This window comes from Bos indicus, chromosome 20, assembly GCF_029378745.1.
Source record: "Bos indicus isolate NIAB-ARS_2022 breed Sahiwal x Tharparkar chromosome 20, NIAB-ARS_B.indTharparkar_mat_pri_1.0, whole genome shotgun sequence".
Taxonomy (NCBI): domain Eukaryota; kingdom Metazoa; phylum Chordata; class Mammalia; order Artiodactyla; family Bovidae; genus Bos; species Bos indicus.
In genome coordinates, this window is record NC_091779.1 from 35,958,925 (window position 1) to 35,978,460 (window position 19,536).

The following is a 19,536-nucleotide window of genomic DNA, read 5'->3' on the forward strand; positions in this document are numbered from 1 at the left end:
CATCAGGGCTTTAGCATTTACCTTGGAGCTCTCCCTCCACGTGGATGGATAGACAATAGATAGATCAATGGATACACATTGATCTATCCAGACAGTTCACCTAGTCTTTCTTACTCAAATGTCACCTTCTCAGGAGGCTTATTCTGACTGTACATAGGCTCCCCTGTTTCATTTTTCTCCGCAGCTCTTTCACCATGACATGCTACCTACATTTTTAATGTTATCTCTTCACCTTCTGCCTGCCCCGACTATAATGTAAGGTCCGTGAGCATAGGGATTCCTTTTTGTTGATTTTGTTCACTGCTGAATCCCCAGCATCTGAAATGGTGCCTGGCACATAGTGGGCATGAAATATTTGTTTGAAAGAGTAAGTGGATATATCATAAAATAACTTGAGAAGCCGATATTCTTTAGAAAACAGGAATCCCGTGGACATTAAGAATGAAGCTGAAAACAAGGCAGTCACCGACCTGGGATCTTGCTCAGGATCTGTCACCAAGTGACCCTGGCAGGGCTCTGGGCTTCAGTTCCCTCAGGTGCTGAATGTGGAGGAGGTGCTTTCCAGCTCTATGAGTTTACAAACCCTCAGTAAATGAATACTGGCTGTGAGACCTCATTATCTCCTGTATTTAAGGAAATAAATACAAATCGGCACTGGCCATCTACCTCTAAAGTGTTAAATTATGAATCATGGCCTCTGCTGACCTCCATCATCACTCGAAGAGAGTTCAGGGTGGAAATCAGGATTGATCACCCTGTGCTCTGGAAAAAATGGCAGACCAGGTCTTCAGATAGATAATTTCAGATTTTATGAGCCTAGTTCTTGTATCTTTTCGTATCTACAAAAGCACTAAAATCTTTCATGGTAGCATTTACTCCTTGTGACTAGCAGCAACCTTCTGCAAAAAAAAAAAAAAAAAATGTGTGCTTGATTGCATGTACTCCCCCTTCCCCAAAATCACACATCCCCTACCTCTTTGGAACAGTTTCTCAGAGTGATTTTAAATACTGTCTTCTGGGCTATAGTCCTCGTTTTGCACCCAAATGAAACTTAACTCACAACTCCCACATGCATTTTTCCTCAGTCGACAAAGCTACATAGGCAAAGAAGAATGAGATAAGATCTGCGTTCTCTAAGTGAAAGACCAAAAATAATCCATGTTTTTGCAATCCATGTAAAAGATACCATTCTCTTATTATATGAGATGATACTATTACTTCTTATGAAAGCGTCCCCCCTCTAACCTACCTCTGCTCTGGGTCCTCGGAGGCAGACCTGTCTGACTTCTTGCTGTATCTGCCTATCCAGAGACACTAGCAGGGGAGTGAAGGAGAGAGGAAAAGAGTCAGAGTATTCGTTCTCCAACTTCCTCCCTAGGAGGCTGTATGTGACACATGTGTGAAAGTCACAACATTTGCCCTCCCTGTCTATCTCTAGAAGCTGGTAATTGCCCCCTCTTGGTTTCCTTGCATCTGCTCAAACTTTTGCAAACAGTCCCTTCACTAAGCTCACTTCAAATTACCCAATTACATAGCCTCTGTTGGGCTTCCCAGGTGGCTCAGTGGTAAAGAATCTGCCTGCCAATGCAGGAGCTATAGGAGATGCAGATTCGATCCCTGGGTCGGGAAGATCTCCTGGAGGACGAAATAGCAACCCACTTCAGAATTCTTGTGTGGATAATCCCACAGACAGAAGAGCCTGGTGGGCTACAGTCCACGGAGAAGCAAAGAGTCGGACACGCCTTAGCAACGGAGCATGCACAGCCTCTGTTTCCTGCTGGGAGGCGGGAGACACCTGAGATCATTATAAAAGTCATCCTTCTCCCTAGGTTCCTTCTAATTTGCACATATCTGTTTCCTGTTTGGTGGCAGAATCAGACAAGCTCCATCAGACTCAGCCAGTGGGAACTGTGTCCCTCCCACACATCTGTCACTGGGTCGAGCTGATTTCTTCCATTCCCTTCTCTGTGCCTAACCATGATTGCAGCTCTCCTCACTCATCAAAGCATCTAAGTGATTCAGAGGTCTAAATATTAAGAAACAATCCCTATGAAGAATTGTGTAAGAGCAAGTTTCATCTCTTCTGCTCCCAAGAGCAGAAAAGGTGAACCATGAAATGATGAGTATAAAGAGAACAAAATGAATAACAAGGAAATAGGAGGAAACAAAAGGAAAAATAGTAAGAACATCTTTGTATTACTCATGTCAACATATTAATGTTTCAAAATCCACTGAGCCAGAGTGGAATAAGTAGTATATGGTTGTTCACCGTGTGGTTGAGACACACTAGCTGACTGATCGAAGAGATGCTACAGCTGAAACTAGAGCACCATAGTGCCATTTCTTTGGAAAAGTATGTTTTCTTATCATTTGTTTTAGTCTTTCTTCCAGCTCTAGCCGGAGGGGGTAAAACATCGGTGTGCCGATTATAAGTAAATGGATGGTAATGTAGGATGTAGAAAGGCCTCGGAAGAGCAATTAATAGGTAGCAGGTATTTAAGCAGCAAAGTGAATCATTCCTTCTAGAACCAATAAAGTTGCACAAATGAGTGTTGCTCAGCTTTACAGGCATTGCGGCATTAGCAGATCAATGGAGCGATTACCTCAAAGGCACCTAAGTGTAAAATCACACCTGAAATTATGTTCATGCACAAACTGCACATTTAACACGCAGATCTGTCTAGGCAAGGAGGGAAGCAAATGATTTCTTCCTCTTCCTGTTCTTTTTTTCACCTTACATTCTGAAGATTTACAAATCAGTGAAGCTCACCAATTTATAGGCCTGTCCCAAGATCCTGGAGTAATGCCAAGCAAAGCCTCTTTTTTCTCTCCCTCTCCCCCTACCCTCTCTGTTCACAGCAGTGCAAACCTGTCCAAACACAGTTAGGTTATAGGCTCTGCAGGTCTCTTCTTTATCTCAGAACATTCATGTGAAAATTAAGTCACAGGAATTTCTATCAAGGGGACAACTGCCTTAGTATGCACTAATTAATCAATTGCAATTTTGACAAAATTGCTACAAAATAGAGGATTTCTTAAACTTCCTGGAGAATCTCCTAAAATTTTGGGGGAAAAAATCCCAGCATTGTAATATAGAGATCAGCAAACTACATCCCACAGGCCAAATCTGGACAGCCACCTGTTTTTCCAAAACACATGATTGTTGAAATAAATTTCTAGGCCCATGATGAAGCCAGTTCTGCCAGGGTTTCTACATCAGCAACTCCAAACTTAAGGCAACTTTCATATCCTTGAAAATGTTCCACTTGACCAAATATACAGTCTACAGGCACACCTCACTTTATTGTACTCCACAGATACTGTATTTTTTACAAATTGAAGGTTTGTGGCAACCCTATGTCGAGCAAGTCTATTGGCACAATTTTTTCAATAGAATTTGCTTACTTTGTGTCACATTTTGGTAAAGCTTGCTGGTTTGACCTCACCAGAGCACTAAAACTTACTTCATATTGGCAGTAAGGCTGATTCCTAGAGAGATCATACCAGCCATGACATTTCCTTAAGCCAAAATCTAACCTAGAACAAGGCTGACAGTGAAGAAGCTGCAGAAGAAAAGTTTGAAGATCCAATGACTTCAAGTCCTAGGAGAACAGCTCAGGGCACAGAGTCATAAAGAAAATGCGACACACCAGCTGGTGGTCACCTAGGTCGGTCACACCATCCTTCAGTAACTATGCGTGGAGGAAATGAGTATCAACCTCACCTTCATTTTGAAAAAAGTGGGCAGATGTCATAATGTCTGTTTCACATGTATTTCCTCGAAATAATCTTGAGAAGTAGAAAATATTACCTGCCTCAGACATTACTGTACCCATTTTTAGAGATGTGGACACTGAGGCCCAGGGAGATTAAATGACTTTCCAAGAAGGTCTCACAACGAGGTAATGAAAGGACAGCTCCCTGGGCCTCAGACACAGCCACGGCTGCCAGACTCTGCTCTGTGCAAGGGTACAGTGTTTGTGGGCAGTGAGGAGCTTTCAAAGCTTGGTGAGAACTTTTCACAGACACTGACCGCAGGTTGTATGAAAGCTGTAAGAGGGTGATGGATGATAAGTCATGGGAATTGTGGAAAAAGACACCTCCAGTCCCTCCCTGAATGTTCCTCCCACCCCTAGGGGTGCCACGGCCTCTGCCTCTACTGGCTTCCTTGCTACTCATGATTATGGTCAATGCAGGGCACTGCCACCAAACACAAGCCCTTCTAGTGACTGGGGATAATGGACATCTGTTTGTCGCTACATATATGAGAACATGTACCTAGGAGCCCCAGCATGCCGAGCTGGTCTCTGGAAAGAGAGTCAGGCAATTACAAAGGTTCTAATCTCAGAGCAAAACTAGGCAAAAGCCAGAAGACACTTGCATGACAAAAAGGCATAAACTTCCCCAGGGGATGTTCTCAACCCAGGGATCAAACCCAGGTGTCCAGCAGTTGCAGGTGGATTCTTTACCAGCTGAGCCACAGTGGAAGCCCAAGAGTACTGGAGTGGGTAGCCTATCCCTTCTCCAGCGGATCTTCCTGACCCAGGAATTCAACCGGGGTCTCCTGCATTGCAGGCGCATTCTTTACCAACTGAGCTATCAGGAAAGCCCCGCCCCTCCCCCCCCTCCCCCCAAACAGATGCACACCCGGCAACAACTGAGCGGAGAGCAATGTCTGAGTAAGTAGGTCAGTGCGACAGGAAAAGTGAGATGGGTTGGTGGGGAGGCAAGGAACACCATGGAATCAGGTTGACAGTACTGTAGAAAGTTGATTGATTGGGGCCAGGCTAGATTGTTTTGGTTCAGCAGAAGAGGAAGTTTCTGAAACTGGAAGAACATGGATTGTGGGGAGAAGAGTATGGCAAAGATCAAACACCATCATACCTCCCTACACAGTCTCTGAGGATCTGAGACCACAATTACACATGTGAGCACCAAAAGGAAAATGTACTCTAATCTAGCATAGAAATGCTAAAGCTTATTCTAATGATTAAGAAAGAACACAGGAGTGAAGTAAGGACTTGATCTGAGTCATTGCCTTGAACTTAAACTCCCCAGATTTGCTTTCTCCCTTCTTCTCCTCCTTGCCTTCCTTCCTCCTTCCCCTCTTCCTCCTTCCCTCTTCTCCTTCCTTCCTTCTTCCCTCACTCACTCACTCTACTTTGTTCTTACTTGTGTCTCACTGCAAATCCAGGAGCTTGACTTTCCCTGTGAACCTTGCCAACGGGGAAACGCATTTTTGGCCTGGTGGGTCTCTAGACCAACTTTCTCCTCACATCTTCTTTTGAATTTCCCAGATGGCAGCAGTAGAAAGCTATCAGTCTCCAAAGTAGTCACAGGCTCTTGGCTTGTGAAGTGGAATTCAGTCATTCACGTACTCAGTCGATGTTGATTGAGAACCTACTTTGTACAGGGTATTGGGAACATGACCTTGAATAAGTCATTGCAACTCCATATGGAGCTTATCCTGGAGGAGGAGACAGGGCATTGCATCGTTTTGGGCGGTGAAAGGGCTGTAGAGAAGCAGGGAATGAGGCTTAGGAAACAGGGTGAGAAGTTTAGAGAAGCTTGTCTGGGGAAGTGACCTTTGAGCTCTGGTCTTAAAGAAGAAAGGGAGGGAGGTCATGGGGACATGGAAAGATTGGGCAGAGATGGTTCCAATCAGAGAAAACAGCAGGTGCATAAGCCCCAAGGCAGAACAAAGTAAAATGACTTTTGCTAGGAACAGAAGAACACCTTTTACTAGGGACTGCCCTGAGGATACCAATTTCACGTCACCAAAAACTTACTGGTTCTTTCTCTGCTTATATCATGAGGATAGGATATGAGAAATTAAATGCTTTAGGGTGGTAGGACCAAGGGAACGTTCCCAGGGAAGGTCGTATAATCCTAGAGTTGGTTACACATGTGAGTGACTTTTCGTTTCATTTGCCATTGGGGAAAAAAAAGAAAACACATGAATTCTGACTTTTGCCATTTCTATTGTTTACAGTTCATACCCTTTATTACTTGTCCCATCCTTCTTAATCCAAGGTAAGCTTGGATCCCAGAGAATAAGTGACCACCAGACAGGGTGAATACTTGTCTTATTACAATGCCACATTTGTGCACCTGTGTCCGTGAGGTTCCATGAGCCCCCTGTTCTGATTGGCTCATTTATAAGATCAACCAAGGGAAAAAGAATGCCATGGAACAACAGGCAAACTGCAACGGCCGGTGGTATTTCTTTCTTGAAGAAAACAGGTATCATAGGCTGGGGTAAAGTGTGAGGAATGGTGATCTTCATCTTCTCTGTATTTCCTTAAAGGAACAGAATTAGGAGCTGACATGTGGAAAAATCTCTGCTGAGAGCATGGACTCAATATGGGTGGCATCTTTTATCATTCAAGGCCTGAAATGATCTAGTTCTCAGTAGAGAATCGGCAATTAAACACCTGGATTTTTCCTTCCTGTTCTACTTGGAAGGTTGTGGAGCTAAGGGGTGGATGCTGAACACACATCACAATTCCCTGGTGAAGCCATCGAAACCCTCCACCTTCCTCATGCAGGCTGAGCACCAGTGAAGGAAAACACTGGTCCTGGCTCTGAGCTACAGGTTCAGAGCACCCAAGATCTGCGAACTGACCCCAGCTAAGCAACTAAGCTGCTAACAGGGTCCTGCACTAATAGGTCCAGAGAAAGTCAACATTTTGCAAGTTAATAGGGGTGATGTGTTATATTTTTTTTAGGAAAGGTGGTGGATGCAGGCATAAAAAAGATCACAGAGGAACCCAACAATGGTTGGGTTGAGGTGTAGAGGTGGTGTAGAGGGGTGGGGATCTAAGGGTTCCCATGGGGTCTTCTGATCCTTGATAGTCAACTTGAACGTCCATTCTGAGGTTCACTGTTCAGGGAGCAAAGTGGGCGTGAGCCAAGAAAAAGTCCATACAGGAAAGATCTAGAGGTGAGGAAAAGCAGGAGCTGTGAGAAAGGGAAGCCCAACATGTGGAAATACTCATCTCACAGATTCCTTTAAGAGGTGTTCAAAATGTTTAATAGCTTCTTGGCTTGGGTCTAACCAATCACAAAGGCTGCCAGCTGTAAACTGCCAGGGCTATACCCATGCTTAACCAGAAGAATTTCAGACCTGTATGAATGTTTTGCTCACCTTTTGGTATGTACAATATATCTTACAGGTTTTGAAAAAAAAAATCCTTAGAGGTTTGTTCTGCACTGTCAGAACCTCCTGGTCCACAGATTCTACAAAGACTGTCCCTGTATTTTATTGAATTGCTGACCTTACCTTTCTTATGCTACTCTGCACTAGAAGAATAAGAGCCTTGTTTAGTTTGAATCTCACACAGGGAAGTGGCTTTAGCAGTCAGCGAAACCCAAGTTCAAATCCTGCCTTTGCAATTATTATTCTTGGCTAAATACATAATCTTTCAAAGACTTCATTTTTGAAAATCTACAAAAAGAGATGCTATTCTTCAAGCACAGGATTTTTGCAAGGATTAAAATGGGGTTTCCTAGGTAAGTGCTCCAGATGGCGTCAGCTCTTAGGAGGCTTTCCCAGTGGTACCTCTGATAATCGGAATTTATTGTAATTCCAATAAGGGCTACTTGGTAATTAGGCATTTTTATATATGGAATAGTGGATTTGGAGGTAAAATAATAGTCCAGACAAACAGCAGAATAAGAAGTATGAATGTGCCAGAATACAGGGTTTTCTAAAACATTAAAAGTGATCACGACAAAAATATCACAACTGAAATACCAAGTACAGCACGTTCTTACATATCATGAGACAGGCCACTTAATAAATTCCATTTTTGTTATTCTGATTTGAGTAACCATATTTATGTAAAAACAGTTAAATTGGATTTAAGAATATTTCACAGTTGAGTTTTCACTGAACCAGCCACATTCCCTGCACACAATTCCTTTAAATGATCAAATTTTACTGCACACAGGAGACCGATTGTTGCAAAATGTTATACTTCTGTAAAGCACTTTCACATACCTTATCCCACCTAATTCACAAAGCTGGTATCCACCAATGGGGAAATACTTACCAGAAACTCCAAGACCAGTCTAGTGTTTCAGTTTTAAAAAAAAGGTCAAGAGATGCCCTGCTCCTGCCCCCTCCCCTGACTCCAGTTGTTCTAGCTCACCCTTCTACTTTCTTGTCTCTGTGGAGAAGGAGATACTAGGGGTATGAGGAAGGAAGTGAGCACGGGGCAGCTCACAAAATGGAAGCAGAGGAGTTGGACGCTGGGGAGGGGTGGATGGGCACACAGCACAGAGTGCCTGCTCACACAGCACAGTGCCTGCTCAGTGTAAAGCACAGGCAGGCCCTGAGGCTTGACTCAGCTACTGTGGTCCCAATTTTTGGCCATGCGTCACCAAGTTTAACCAAAGATTACAGCGTAGATCTCATCCAGCAAGAGCGGAAGGTGGCCCTGCTTCAATTTGAAATAAAACTGTTAACATTTCTTCTAGAGAGAAGGAGTTCCATCCTCACCACCTAACTGGGGGGTTTTAGCTTCCAAATTCTAAACAAGAGCAGGGGAACAATTGCTGGGTAACTGCTGTCATAGTGTATGTAGGGTGTGTGTGTGTGTGTGTGTGTGGTGTGGCCCCACCATATCCCCCAACAATTCAATTTTAAAGAGCCCTCACGTTCAAGATTAAGGTAAGAGCTGTTTGTAGAAGAGCCAGAATTCCAGGGGCTTAGGGAACTTGGTGAATCGCCACCCCTGGAAATAGCATGTGGGCAAGGAAGTCAGTTAGTGGAGTGTTGTGTGGGGAGACAGGAGGAGTTTATTCAGATGAACTAATCAATAAACACAGGGCTCTGTGCTGGCCAGGGGCAAGCCTCTGAAAGTGTTAAGTCAGCTTCTTTTCGGAGAGCACCATTCTTGGGTAAAGAGGACCCAGGGATGGCAATAGGGCTCTTTAGACACAAAAACCTGGAAGAACTTAAACTGGCAAAATTGAAGAAATGTCTTCAGACAAAAGAAGTGCAATAGTTCTCAGATCTCCCCAAGACATTGGGTACAAGTATCTCCCACTTCCAAACGACAAAGGTTTCCAAGCCAGACTGGCACGGTGGACTAAGCAATCAAAATGTAGTTCTTGAATCACGTGGGAGCTTCTTAAACCCCAGACCATAATCAGACTCTGACTTTTCACAGACCCCCCAGATGATGTGATGGACTGGCCCAAGCCTTCCCCAGCCCCCCAGAGAGGTCTAGGATATTCAGGAGCCCAGGCCATTGCGGGGACCCCCAGCTCCACATCAGCCTGCTAGCCAGCTTGAATCTTCCCTGACCATCCTTCAGAGTGACCGATTTTACCTGGGCATCTTTGATTTCCTGGTGAAGACCAACCCTGATGGGTCTGGGATCAGTATTTTTTCTCCTATGATTCAAAGCTAAACCCATCTTTTTACAAGATGAAAAGGAATGGGGCTGGGGAGGCTGCACATCGTCTTGGTATGTAGTCTATTTTGTGCTCATGAAAGAAAACCGACCTCAAACTCCCTAAGGATAATGCAAAAATAAACCTTCTGCTGACCTCCTGTACATAGAAGCAGCCTGGCCCTGTTGAGTGCCTTGCACTTCCAAAGGGGTGAGAAAACCGCAGAATGAAAGGCTGAGAGGACAGCCCCAACGCAGGCAGCCAGCTGTGGGGAGCTAAGAAACCTCGGTCAATCGGGTCCTCACGAGGCAAGCCCAGCAAGGCAGCTATGTCTGTCTGTCTGTCCTTCAGAGGGGCTGCGGTACTCACGGGCAGTTCGGATGGTGCTGCTGGGTTGACTTCGAGGGCTGGAACCATGCGGATTCACGGCCCTCACAGCAAACTGGTAGTTGGTATCAGGATCGAGGCCCTTGATGACCATGGAATCCATCTGGATCTGTTCTCGGATTGAGGTCCAACTCTTGTCGAAATCTGGCCTTTATTGATTAAAAAAAAAAGAAAAGCAGAATGAAAAACAGTAGTTTAGGAATAGCAGAAAAAATGGAAGCTTGCTGGCTATGCAAACTAACAGCGTTTGAACACTGGAAGTAAGACTTATAAAAATAAGTAAACATTTCCTACCAAAAAGTCATCTTGATTTGACATCACAGGTAAAAATTTGCAGGTCCTTGCTGCAAGCAGATCATTTTTAGGGCCAGTGTTCAGTGCTGTTTCAAGATCACTGGCTTCTCCTTGCATGGCCTTGACTGTGGTGAAAAGATTCCCATATAGGAGTTCATTTTCAAGGACTCTGCCTGCCAGATGTCTCATAAATAAGCCTTCCCCTGACAATCCCTGTTCCCAGGGGTCAGGAGAGCACAGATTCTATCTATTCACAATCTGTTCGCAAAATAAACAAATATAAATTTTTAGGGCAACTAGTTGTGTAAACTGCCATGGGAAAACCCAAGAAGACTCTGTTCACAGCCATTCTTACTCTTCACAAAATTGCACAACTGTGCCAACTTGCTGAACGTTCACATGTCCTTCTGAGAACCCTATAGAGAGTGCAGACCTTGACTCAGAGCTTCCACCTAAGGGACAACATACAGGAGTTAAGAGAACAAATTCTGGAGCTAGACTGAGCCATTCAAATCCTGCCTCTATTGGTCACTAGCTGCTATTTCGCCTCTTTAAGTCTCTAGTTTCTCATCTGTAAAATGGGGTGATAAAAGTACCTATTTAAGAGGGCCATCTTAAAGGAGAAATGAGCTCTTTATCCTCAGCAACAGTGCCAGGCATTGTAACCGAGCAGGACCCTATGGGACCTTCCCAGTACAAGACCCCCAGTTCCCAATGTTCTCAGCCTGCCTTCTGGCTGTAGAAAAACTCTGTGTGTGTGTGTTCAATTGCTAAGTTGTGTCTGGTTCTTGGTAACTCCAAGGACTGTAGCCCACCATGCTCCTCTGTCCATGGAATTTTCCAGACAAGAATACTGGAGTGAGTTGCCATTTCCTCCTCCAGGGGATCTCCCTGACCCGAGGATTGAACCCGCGTCTCCTGCCTAAATCTCCTGCATTGGCAGACAGATTGTTTACCACTTGAGACACCTGGGAAACCCAGAAAAATTTTAGTCAAAGAATAAATGTAATCAGAGAAGTGAGAAAATGCAGAAAGAAAGAAAAAAAGAACAAAAAACAAGATAAAATAACAGTAGCTAAGCCCTTAAAAAAAGCCAAGGAATTTTAGTTCCCTCTCAAGGGCTTCCCTGGTGGCTCAGCTGGTAAAGAATCCACCTGCAATGTCGGAGAGTTGGGTTGATTCCTGGGTTGAAAAGATCACCTGGAGAAGGGAACAGCTATCCACTCCAGTATTCTGGCCTGAAGAATTCCATGGACCATATAGTCCATGGGGTTGCAAAGAGCTGGACATAACTGAGCAACTTTCACTTCACTTCACTCCAGGGGCTGTAGATAATATCCTGAGCCATGTCCTTTGAGCTGCTTTGCAGCAACTGAAACCTCCACCAGACGAAGATGTTAACTGTATGCTGCCCAAAAGCACACAGATCCCAGACCATTTGGAACCAGAAGGTTGATAATATTGACTCCTGATTACCTCACCACCAACCAATCAGAAGAATGTCCAGGAGCTGGTCACCCGTTCCCACACATGTTTAAAAACCTTTTCCTGATAGTCTTCAGGACTTTTAAACACTAGCTACCCTGGACGCCTTGATTTGCTCCTGAAACAAACATTGCACTTCCCTTCACCACAACCCAGTATCAGTGGATTGGCTTTACTGAGCCAACAAGAGGACCCAAGTGTGGTTCGGTAACATCATCACATAGTAAACACTCAGCACGGATTAGCATTATGTAAGGGATGTACCCAGCTCACAGAGCTGACAGGCAACCCTGGGCCACCTGCTTACTCTATATACCTGTGAACTTCAATGCAGCAGCACTAGCCTAGGTGGCTAATCAGTACTTGAAATGTAGCTCATCTGAATTGGGAAATGCTATGAGTGTGAAATGGACAATGGATTTTTTTAAGTGTAAAATATTTCATTAATATTTATATAGATAATGTGTTGAAATGATAATATTTTAGATTCAGTGGGTTAAAAAATACATTATTGAAATTAATTTCCTTTGTTTCTTATTACTTTTTAAATGACCATATTAAAAAACTTAAAATTCCATATAGGCTTGCACTTTCTAACGGACAGTGCTGTTCTATATGGACTTCCTAGTTGGAGGGCGAAAGGAGAGCTTTTCAGCTGGTGAGAACTGCAAAATAAAATTTGGGAATATTTGCACATGGTTGAGGGACAGTGCAAATGGCCTAACTGGAATAGAGGATTTTTATTAATAACTAAAAATAACTATCATTTATCATGTTCTTGTGAAGTATCAAGTATTTTTCTAATAGTTTAACTCATTTACTTCTCAAAAGTATCCTATGAAGTAGGTGTTAAAATTAAACACCTCCACTTTCTTTGAAGAGGAAATTAAGGCACAGAATGGGTAAGTAACTTGCCTGAGGTCACACAGCTGAAAAACGTGAGGCCTACTTGGGTTGATGGGAGAAGATTAGACTAAGATCTTTGATGTTGAATGAAAAATGGGGTGATAGTTGTTGCAGGGGTTGGTCTCCATCTTAGTTTGCTCCCTGACCAACTTCTCAGCTCTTCAATCATTAAACACTTCTGCTCACAGATATCTAGAGGAATGTGTGTGTGCGTGCACGCACGTGTGCATGGTCATGCTCAGCTGTGTCCCACTCTTTGCGACCCCATGGACTGTAGCCCACCAGGCTCCTATGTCCATGGGACTTTTCAGGCAAGAATGCTGGAGTGGGTTGCCATTTCCTTCTCGAGGGGATCTTCCCAACCCAGGGATCGAACCCGCGTCGGAATACTCATCTCCTGTGTCTCCTGCATTGGCAAGCAGATTCTTTACCACTGCACCACTTGGAAAGTCCCATTTACAGGACGGCAGGAAGCAAAAAGATTGACATCTGTCCTTTACGAACAACTTAATATGCAAGCAAAAAAACACTCATTTTGCTGAAAGGAGATGCGTGGACGGTGCATGGATTTCTCTAACATGCGCTCTCCTTGCTTTTTCATTAGCAAGAATTGATGAGAGACAGTCCTAAAGAGAGAGGAGTCCTAAAGCCTGGTAAAAGTTGATTCCATGGGCTAACTGTGCTGATGAGGAGTTTATGGGACTCATATCTCACAAGAATTCACATGTTTGGAGAAGCAGAGGTCACGGGGATGGCCACTGGAGGAAGTAGGGCTCATTTCTCTTTGGACTTTCCTTTCCCTGAAGATGGACTTCTCACGTAAACAAACTCTGCCATTGAAGAGAAAACCTTAGTGACTGGAAGGAAACACATTTCCAAACTCTAATTAAAACAAAATCACTTCGCAGAGGAAAGTCATAGGGGATGCCCAATAGTAAAGTCAGGAAAGATGTGATCTTTAGATAAAACTCTCCTGTTATCTTTTGCTAAGCTTCCCTTGTGACATTTATAGAGGAAAGGACCTGCAGCTGCGCTCAAAATGTGTCATTGTCCACCCAGGGCTACCTGCAAATATCTGCAACAATCTTCATTGTTCAACAGTTTCCCAGCTCCCCCAGCAAGAGACTATTTTGTATTTGTTCATTTAATGCAAGAAAGAAAGTCATATTTTCAGTGAATAAGAGATTGACATTATTAACATTTCATCTCATTGTATACACTGAGAGCAAAGCTCACGTAGATTGAATAGCAGTTCAAAACATTTTGCCTCTGACTTTGTCATGAGTTTTGCATTTAAATGTTTGTAGAGTCTCTAGGCAAACAAAAGTGCAAAGGTGAGGCTGAGAGAGAGAGAATCAGGTTAAAGTATTGTCTTAGTGCATCCTCAAATAATAGCTTTATCTTTTTTCCACTAAGTAAAATCATTGTATTCTAACTACAAAGTTGCCAGTTGAATCACTATAGCAACGATAGCCTGCCAATTTCCCCAATCGGGAAAAGGCTAGAGGGGAAGATGTAGACTAAGACAAGTGCTGCCATCCCAGGTAAAGATGGTTGGCCATGAGCAAAGCAGGCACTTAGACACTTGCCCAAAGAGTGGGAAGGGTTGGGTTGTGCATCCTATATCTCAGGAGGCCAGTAGGACAACTTTGGAAGGTGGTTGGGCAGCGGAAGTCAGAGGGAACAGATACAAGTCTGTCAGCAGCGACTATTCAAAACCCAGTTAGCTGATTCAAGTAATCGAGACTCACTCGCTGTTTGGGTAGGAAGAAGCATCGCCATTGGCTCTGCTAGCATCAGCCTGGTTATCAGGAATCTTAGAGACTGCTTGGTCCCAGTGCTTAAGGGTTCTCAAAGATTACATGCAAGATTCTATGTGTGAACATCATTTCATTTTCCTAAGTAAAGGGTCCTCAGTCTCTTATCAGATTCTCAAGTATAATCATGATCCCCAAAATTTTAGAAGCCACTGTCTAGTCCAGTCTCTCATTCTACCCGTGTGGATACTGATGGAAAATAATTTATCCAAGGTCATAAAACCACAGGGTGGTATATATTTCTGTTTTACTTCCTTTCTTTGGCATTTTGACCACCTTGACTATTGCCAAGTTCACCCTTAGTGGGCAATCACTTTTCTTGGGATCATCAAACCCAGTGGGTGGCTGCCTTGGGCTACTCACTTGGCAAGTGATTAATGATTATCAGCCATGCATCCATCAAGGAAGCTATATTCTGGGAGGCTCTAAGGAACTATAAACACAGTTCCATTTTCAGAGTTTCTAATCTAATTGGCAGATAATACATTTAAGGACCAGCAGGAAGCCAGCACAAAGTCACCTATTTTGAGAGCTGTATTTTTGAATGGGTCAATGTGAACTGACATCCTGGGGAAACAATACAAGACTAGGAAGAATTTAAGCTAGATTTCAAATATATTTGGGTTCTGGTAACTGAAAAGGAATAGAACATCTCTGGGTGCAGTAATAGTTCTATGTATGGTGTGGATAAAATTAGCACCAGCTACATGAAAATACACTGTGGGATATTCAAGGACAATAAATAATATGGGTCCCTAGTATGAGTGATCAATTAATCTATATGAAAGATGGGTACAATATATAAAAACATTAGCCGTAAGTAAGTAGGTAAGTGAACATATGGCACCTCTCTGCATATCTCACATAGTCAAAGCTTTCCTTATCAGTCTACCAATCTGTCAGGCTACCCAATGATCCTCACTTGCTCCCCTTAATCTAGCTACCCACTGCGTTTATTCCCAAATTTATTTATGACTTTTGTGTTTGTTATTGTAATTATGTTGCTTAATGCAACATTATATAAACTAGTGAATGTGAGTAAAAAATATAGGTAATAGCTATGTTAATGCTTTTGAAAGACTTGGTAAAGCTGAGTCACTAAAATACAACTGCCTTTGAACTCAGTGAAAGCAAGACAACTGTAAAACAGTGAAAAGATTATAAAATTCCAGAAGAATTTGCAATCAGGTAACTTTGGAAGTGACTATAAAATTTTAACTTGAAAATAATGTAAGTAGAAATTGTAGATGATACCTTATAAGTATGGTTAAAATGTCTATATTATCAAAAGTAATCTACACATTCAATGCTGCTGCTGCTGCTGCTGCTAAGTCGCTTCAGTCGTGTCCGACTCTGCGCGACCCCATAGACGGCACCCCACCAGGCTCCTCTGTCCCTGGGATTCTCCAGGCAAGAATACTGGAGTGGATTGCCATTTCCTACTCCAATGCATGCATGCAAGCTAAGTCGCTTCAGTTGTGTCTGACTCTGTTCGACCCTATGGACAGCAGCCCACCAGCCTCCTCTGTCCACAGGATTCTCCAGGCAAGAATACTGGAGTGGGACACATTCAACGCAATCCCTATTAAAATTCCAATGCCATTTTCACAGAAATAGAAAAAAAAATAGCAGCAAACCAAATTTGATAGCACATTAAAAGGATCTTACATGATCGAGGGGAATTTATCCCTGGGATGAAAGAATGGTTCATTGTAAGCAAATCAGGAAGTCTGATACACCACATATTAAAAAGCGGAGACATTACTTTGTCAACAAAAGGTCTGTCTAGTCAAGGCTATGATTTTTCCAGTAGTCATGTATGGATGTGAGAGTTGGACTATAAAGAAAGCTGAGTGCAGAAGAATTGATGCTTTTGAACTGTGGTGCTGGAGAAGACTCTTGAGAGTCCCTTGGACAGCAAGGAGATCCAACCAGTCCATCCTAAAGGAAATCAGTCCTGGGTGTTCATTGGAAGGACTGATGTTAAAGCTGAAACTCCAATATTTTGGCCACCTGATGCGAAGAGCTGACTCATTTGAAAAGACCCTGACGTTGGGAAAGATTGAAGGCAGGAGGAGACGGGGACAACAGAGGATGAGATGGTTGGATGGCATCACCAACTCAATGGACATGAGTTTGGGTAAACTCTGGGAGTTGGTGATGGACAGGGAGGCCTGACGTGCTGCAGTTCATGGGGTCACAAAGAGTCGGACACGACTGAGCAACTGAACTGAACTAACACACCACGTTAACAGAATGAAGGAGAAAAACAGATGACTGTCTCAATAAATGCAGAGAAAGCATTTGACAAAATTCTACATGCTTCATGGTAAAAACTCTCAACAAGTTATGTACAGAAGGAATTTACCTCAACATAATAAGGGCCATGGGTTTCCCTAGTGGCTCAGTGGTAAAGAATCCGTCTGCCAATGCAGGAGATATAGGCTCAATCCCTGGGTGGGGAAGATCCCCTGAAAGGCATGGCAACCTACTCCAGTATTCTTGCCTGGGAAATCCCATGTACAGAGGAGCCTGGTGGGCTACAGTCCATAGGATCACAAAGAGTCAGACATGACTCAGTGACTACAACAACAATAAAGGCCATACGTGACAAACCCACGGCTAACGTCATACTCAGCCGTCAAAAGCTAAACAATTTTCGTCTAAGATCAGTAACAGGCTGAACAAAGGTGTCCACCCTGACCATTTCTATGAAACTAGTACTAGAAATTCTAACCAGGGCAGTTACACAAGAAAAAGAATAAAAGCCTTCCAAATTGGAAAGGAAGAAGCTAAATTGTCTCTGTTTACAGATGACATGGTATCATACAAAGGAAACCTTAAACATTTCACCCAGAACAATTAACAAATTCAGTAAAGTTGCAAGATACAAAAAAATACAAAAATCAGTTCTGTTTCTATACACTAACCAACTATCTGAAAAAGAAGAGCTTTAGGAAATGTAAATAGTTGCTTGGAACATGGCCTCATAAGACATTCATGACAAAACAAAAATTCAAGACGATCTCGTGTGCAGAAACAAAAGTGCAAAGCCACCTCAAATGATAAATATAAAATCTTACATTCGGGTTTTTCTTTTTAGAAAGCAAGTGGCACAGATATATGGTGGAGAAAACCCAGTGTGACAAAGATCTATGGGGAAGCAGGGGATACTGATCACAAACTCAATATGAGTTCTCTGGACAACCTGCTGTTGAAAAGGTCCAGTGTTCATATTCTGGGAAAAAATGGCTTTCTAGGTTGATCACTTGGCAGAAGTGCTCTAGATCCATCTCCACTGAGGCAGAGTGCAAAGGACTGGTTATTGTCTGGCTTGAGTTAGAGAGAATACAGTGAACATAGGCTAGTGTCTTTAGATGAGAGATAAGATGGTCAAATGGAGATGGTGAAAATGCCTTCAGTGTTTTTCATATCAGAATAGGAGACCCAATAATTCCTTACAAGGAGACCAATGGCAGTGCATTATAAAGAAGACCCCTAGACGGCAATTAAGAATGGTTGACAACGAAGTCAACCGCATAGAGGGCTGAGCTCTGCACTGGTGGCTGTCTTGAAGCAGAGGTTGGGTGACCATCAGTCAGAAATGTAACCAGCTACTTTCTGAACACAGTCAGAGGTTGGACTTCATTCAACATTTCTGACCTCAACTCACAGTAAGAAATACATTTTTGCAAAGCAAACCAATATACCTATTCATATACGTATACTATATGACTTATATGTGAGTACAAAGCTGAAAGGAAAATTTTAAGAAAAATTACTTATCCTTACTGTTATTCACTTTACTATTTTCTCTTCTTTTCTTTTCTCTCTTTTTTTAATGCTGGTAAGATCCCACTAAGGGCTTCCCAGGTGGAGCTAGTGGTAAAGAACTTGCCTTTCAACGCAGAAGATGTAAGAGACCTGGGTTCAATCCATGGGTAGGGGTGATCCCTGGAGGAGGGCACAACAACCCCTCCAGTATTTGCCTGGAGAATCCAATGGACAGAGGAGCCTGGCAGGTTACAGTCAATGGTGTCACACAGAGTCGGACACGACTGCAGAAACTTAGCGCAGTACAGCACGCATGCTCTAGATACAGCACTCTTTACGGCACTGCTTTTCAACATTTTTGAATGATCCACAATGAGACACACTGAACACTGTGAAACAAACACAACTGAAACACGTTTCACAAAATAATTCTTACTTTTATTATGTGCGATGCCCTCTGATATTTTCTTTTCTGTTCCACTTTACTTTCGAAAAACTGTTGGTCAGGACACCTTCAACTGATTTCTCTGCCTTCTAATGAGTCCATGGGTTGAGAACCCCTTCTCCAGAAAGTTTGAGCTGAGGTGAGGAGTGACATTCAAGCATGCTACAGACATTAACTAGGAAACAGGACTAGGGATGGCTAAATGCTAAGAAATGCTTAGGCTAAGTGCTAAGAAAATTCTTTTGAGAGTGGAATTTGTTGGAGCAGAAAACAGCCCTCTAGGGGATTCATAGACCATCCAGAGTGGCCTTGACGGTGGAGGCCACTCTTCGGGGCCTGAGATAGAGTGGACCAAAAGCCTAATTAGAGTACAATCCAAGATACACGTGTCCTCCTTCCCTCAATATGGGACCTAGAATTCCATGATTTAATGTTTACTGGAGGACCCTGGATTATTTGGAAGCTCCTTCCTTCAATATTTTCTTTCATGTTATTCCTTCCAAGCATCATTTCCAAAAGAGAATTGAAATGATTCTTCTCTGGACTCTCTCACCTCTTAAATCTGATTCTACCATTATACTGAATATATTACCTTCTAATGTAATTTTATATTTCTGTCTTCCCTAGTAGGCTGTGAGCTCATTAACATGCTTATTGTCTTATTCATTTCTGTGATCCCTGGAATGTCTGCATGATCTTTCAAAATGCAAATTCTATCAATCCCTTTCCCACTTGACATTTCCCATAGCTCCCTATTCCCTTCAGGACGAACATGAGATCCTTTATAAAGCCTTTCCTGCTCCAAACCTCATTTACCTACCCAGGCTTCTCTCTCACCACAGAGAGCTCCAAGCTTCTAAGCAGGTCCAAGAGCATTTTCTTTTTGCCTCCAAGACACTGCTAGAGTAGTTTCTTTTAGCCTGAGCCGTTCCACGCCACTTCCTCTCTCCCCTTGTTCCTGATTATCACTGATGTATCCTTCTTGGATCCTTTGAGAAGCCTTCCCAGATTCCTTCAGAACTGGGT

General features: G+C 43.0%; 1 protein-coding gene across 1 annotated transcript in view; it reads right to left on the reverse strand.

Moving 5' to 3' along the window:
* The window catches only part of EGFLAM (EGF like, fibronectin type III and laminin G domains), a 193,999-nt gene that overhangs the window by 81,517 nt on the left and 92,946 nt on the right, over window positions 1–19,536 (reverse strand). The window contains exon 7 of the mRNA XM_019982928.2: window positions 9,772–9,938. Within this exon, the coding sequence (XP_019838487.2) occupies window positions 9,772–9,938 (167 nt within the window). The remainder of the gene's footprint in view (window positions 1–9,771; window positions 9,939–19,536) is intronic.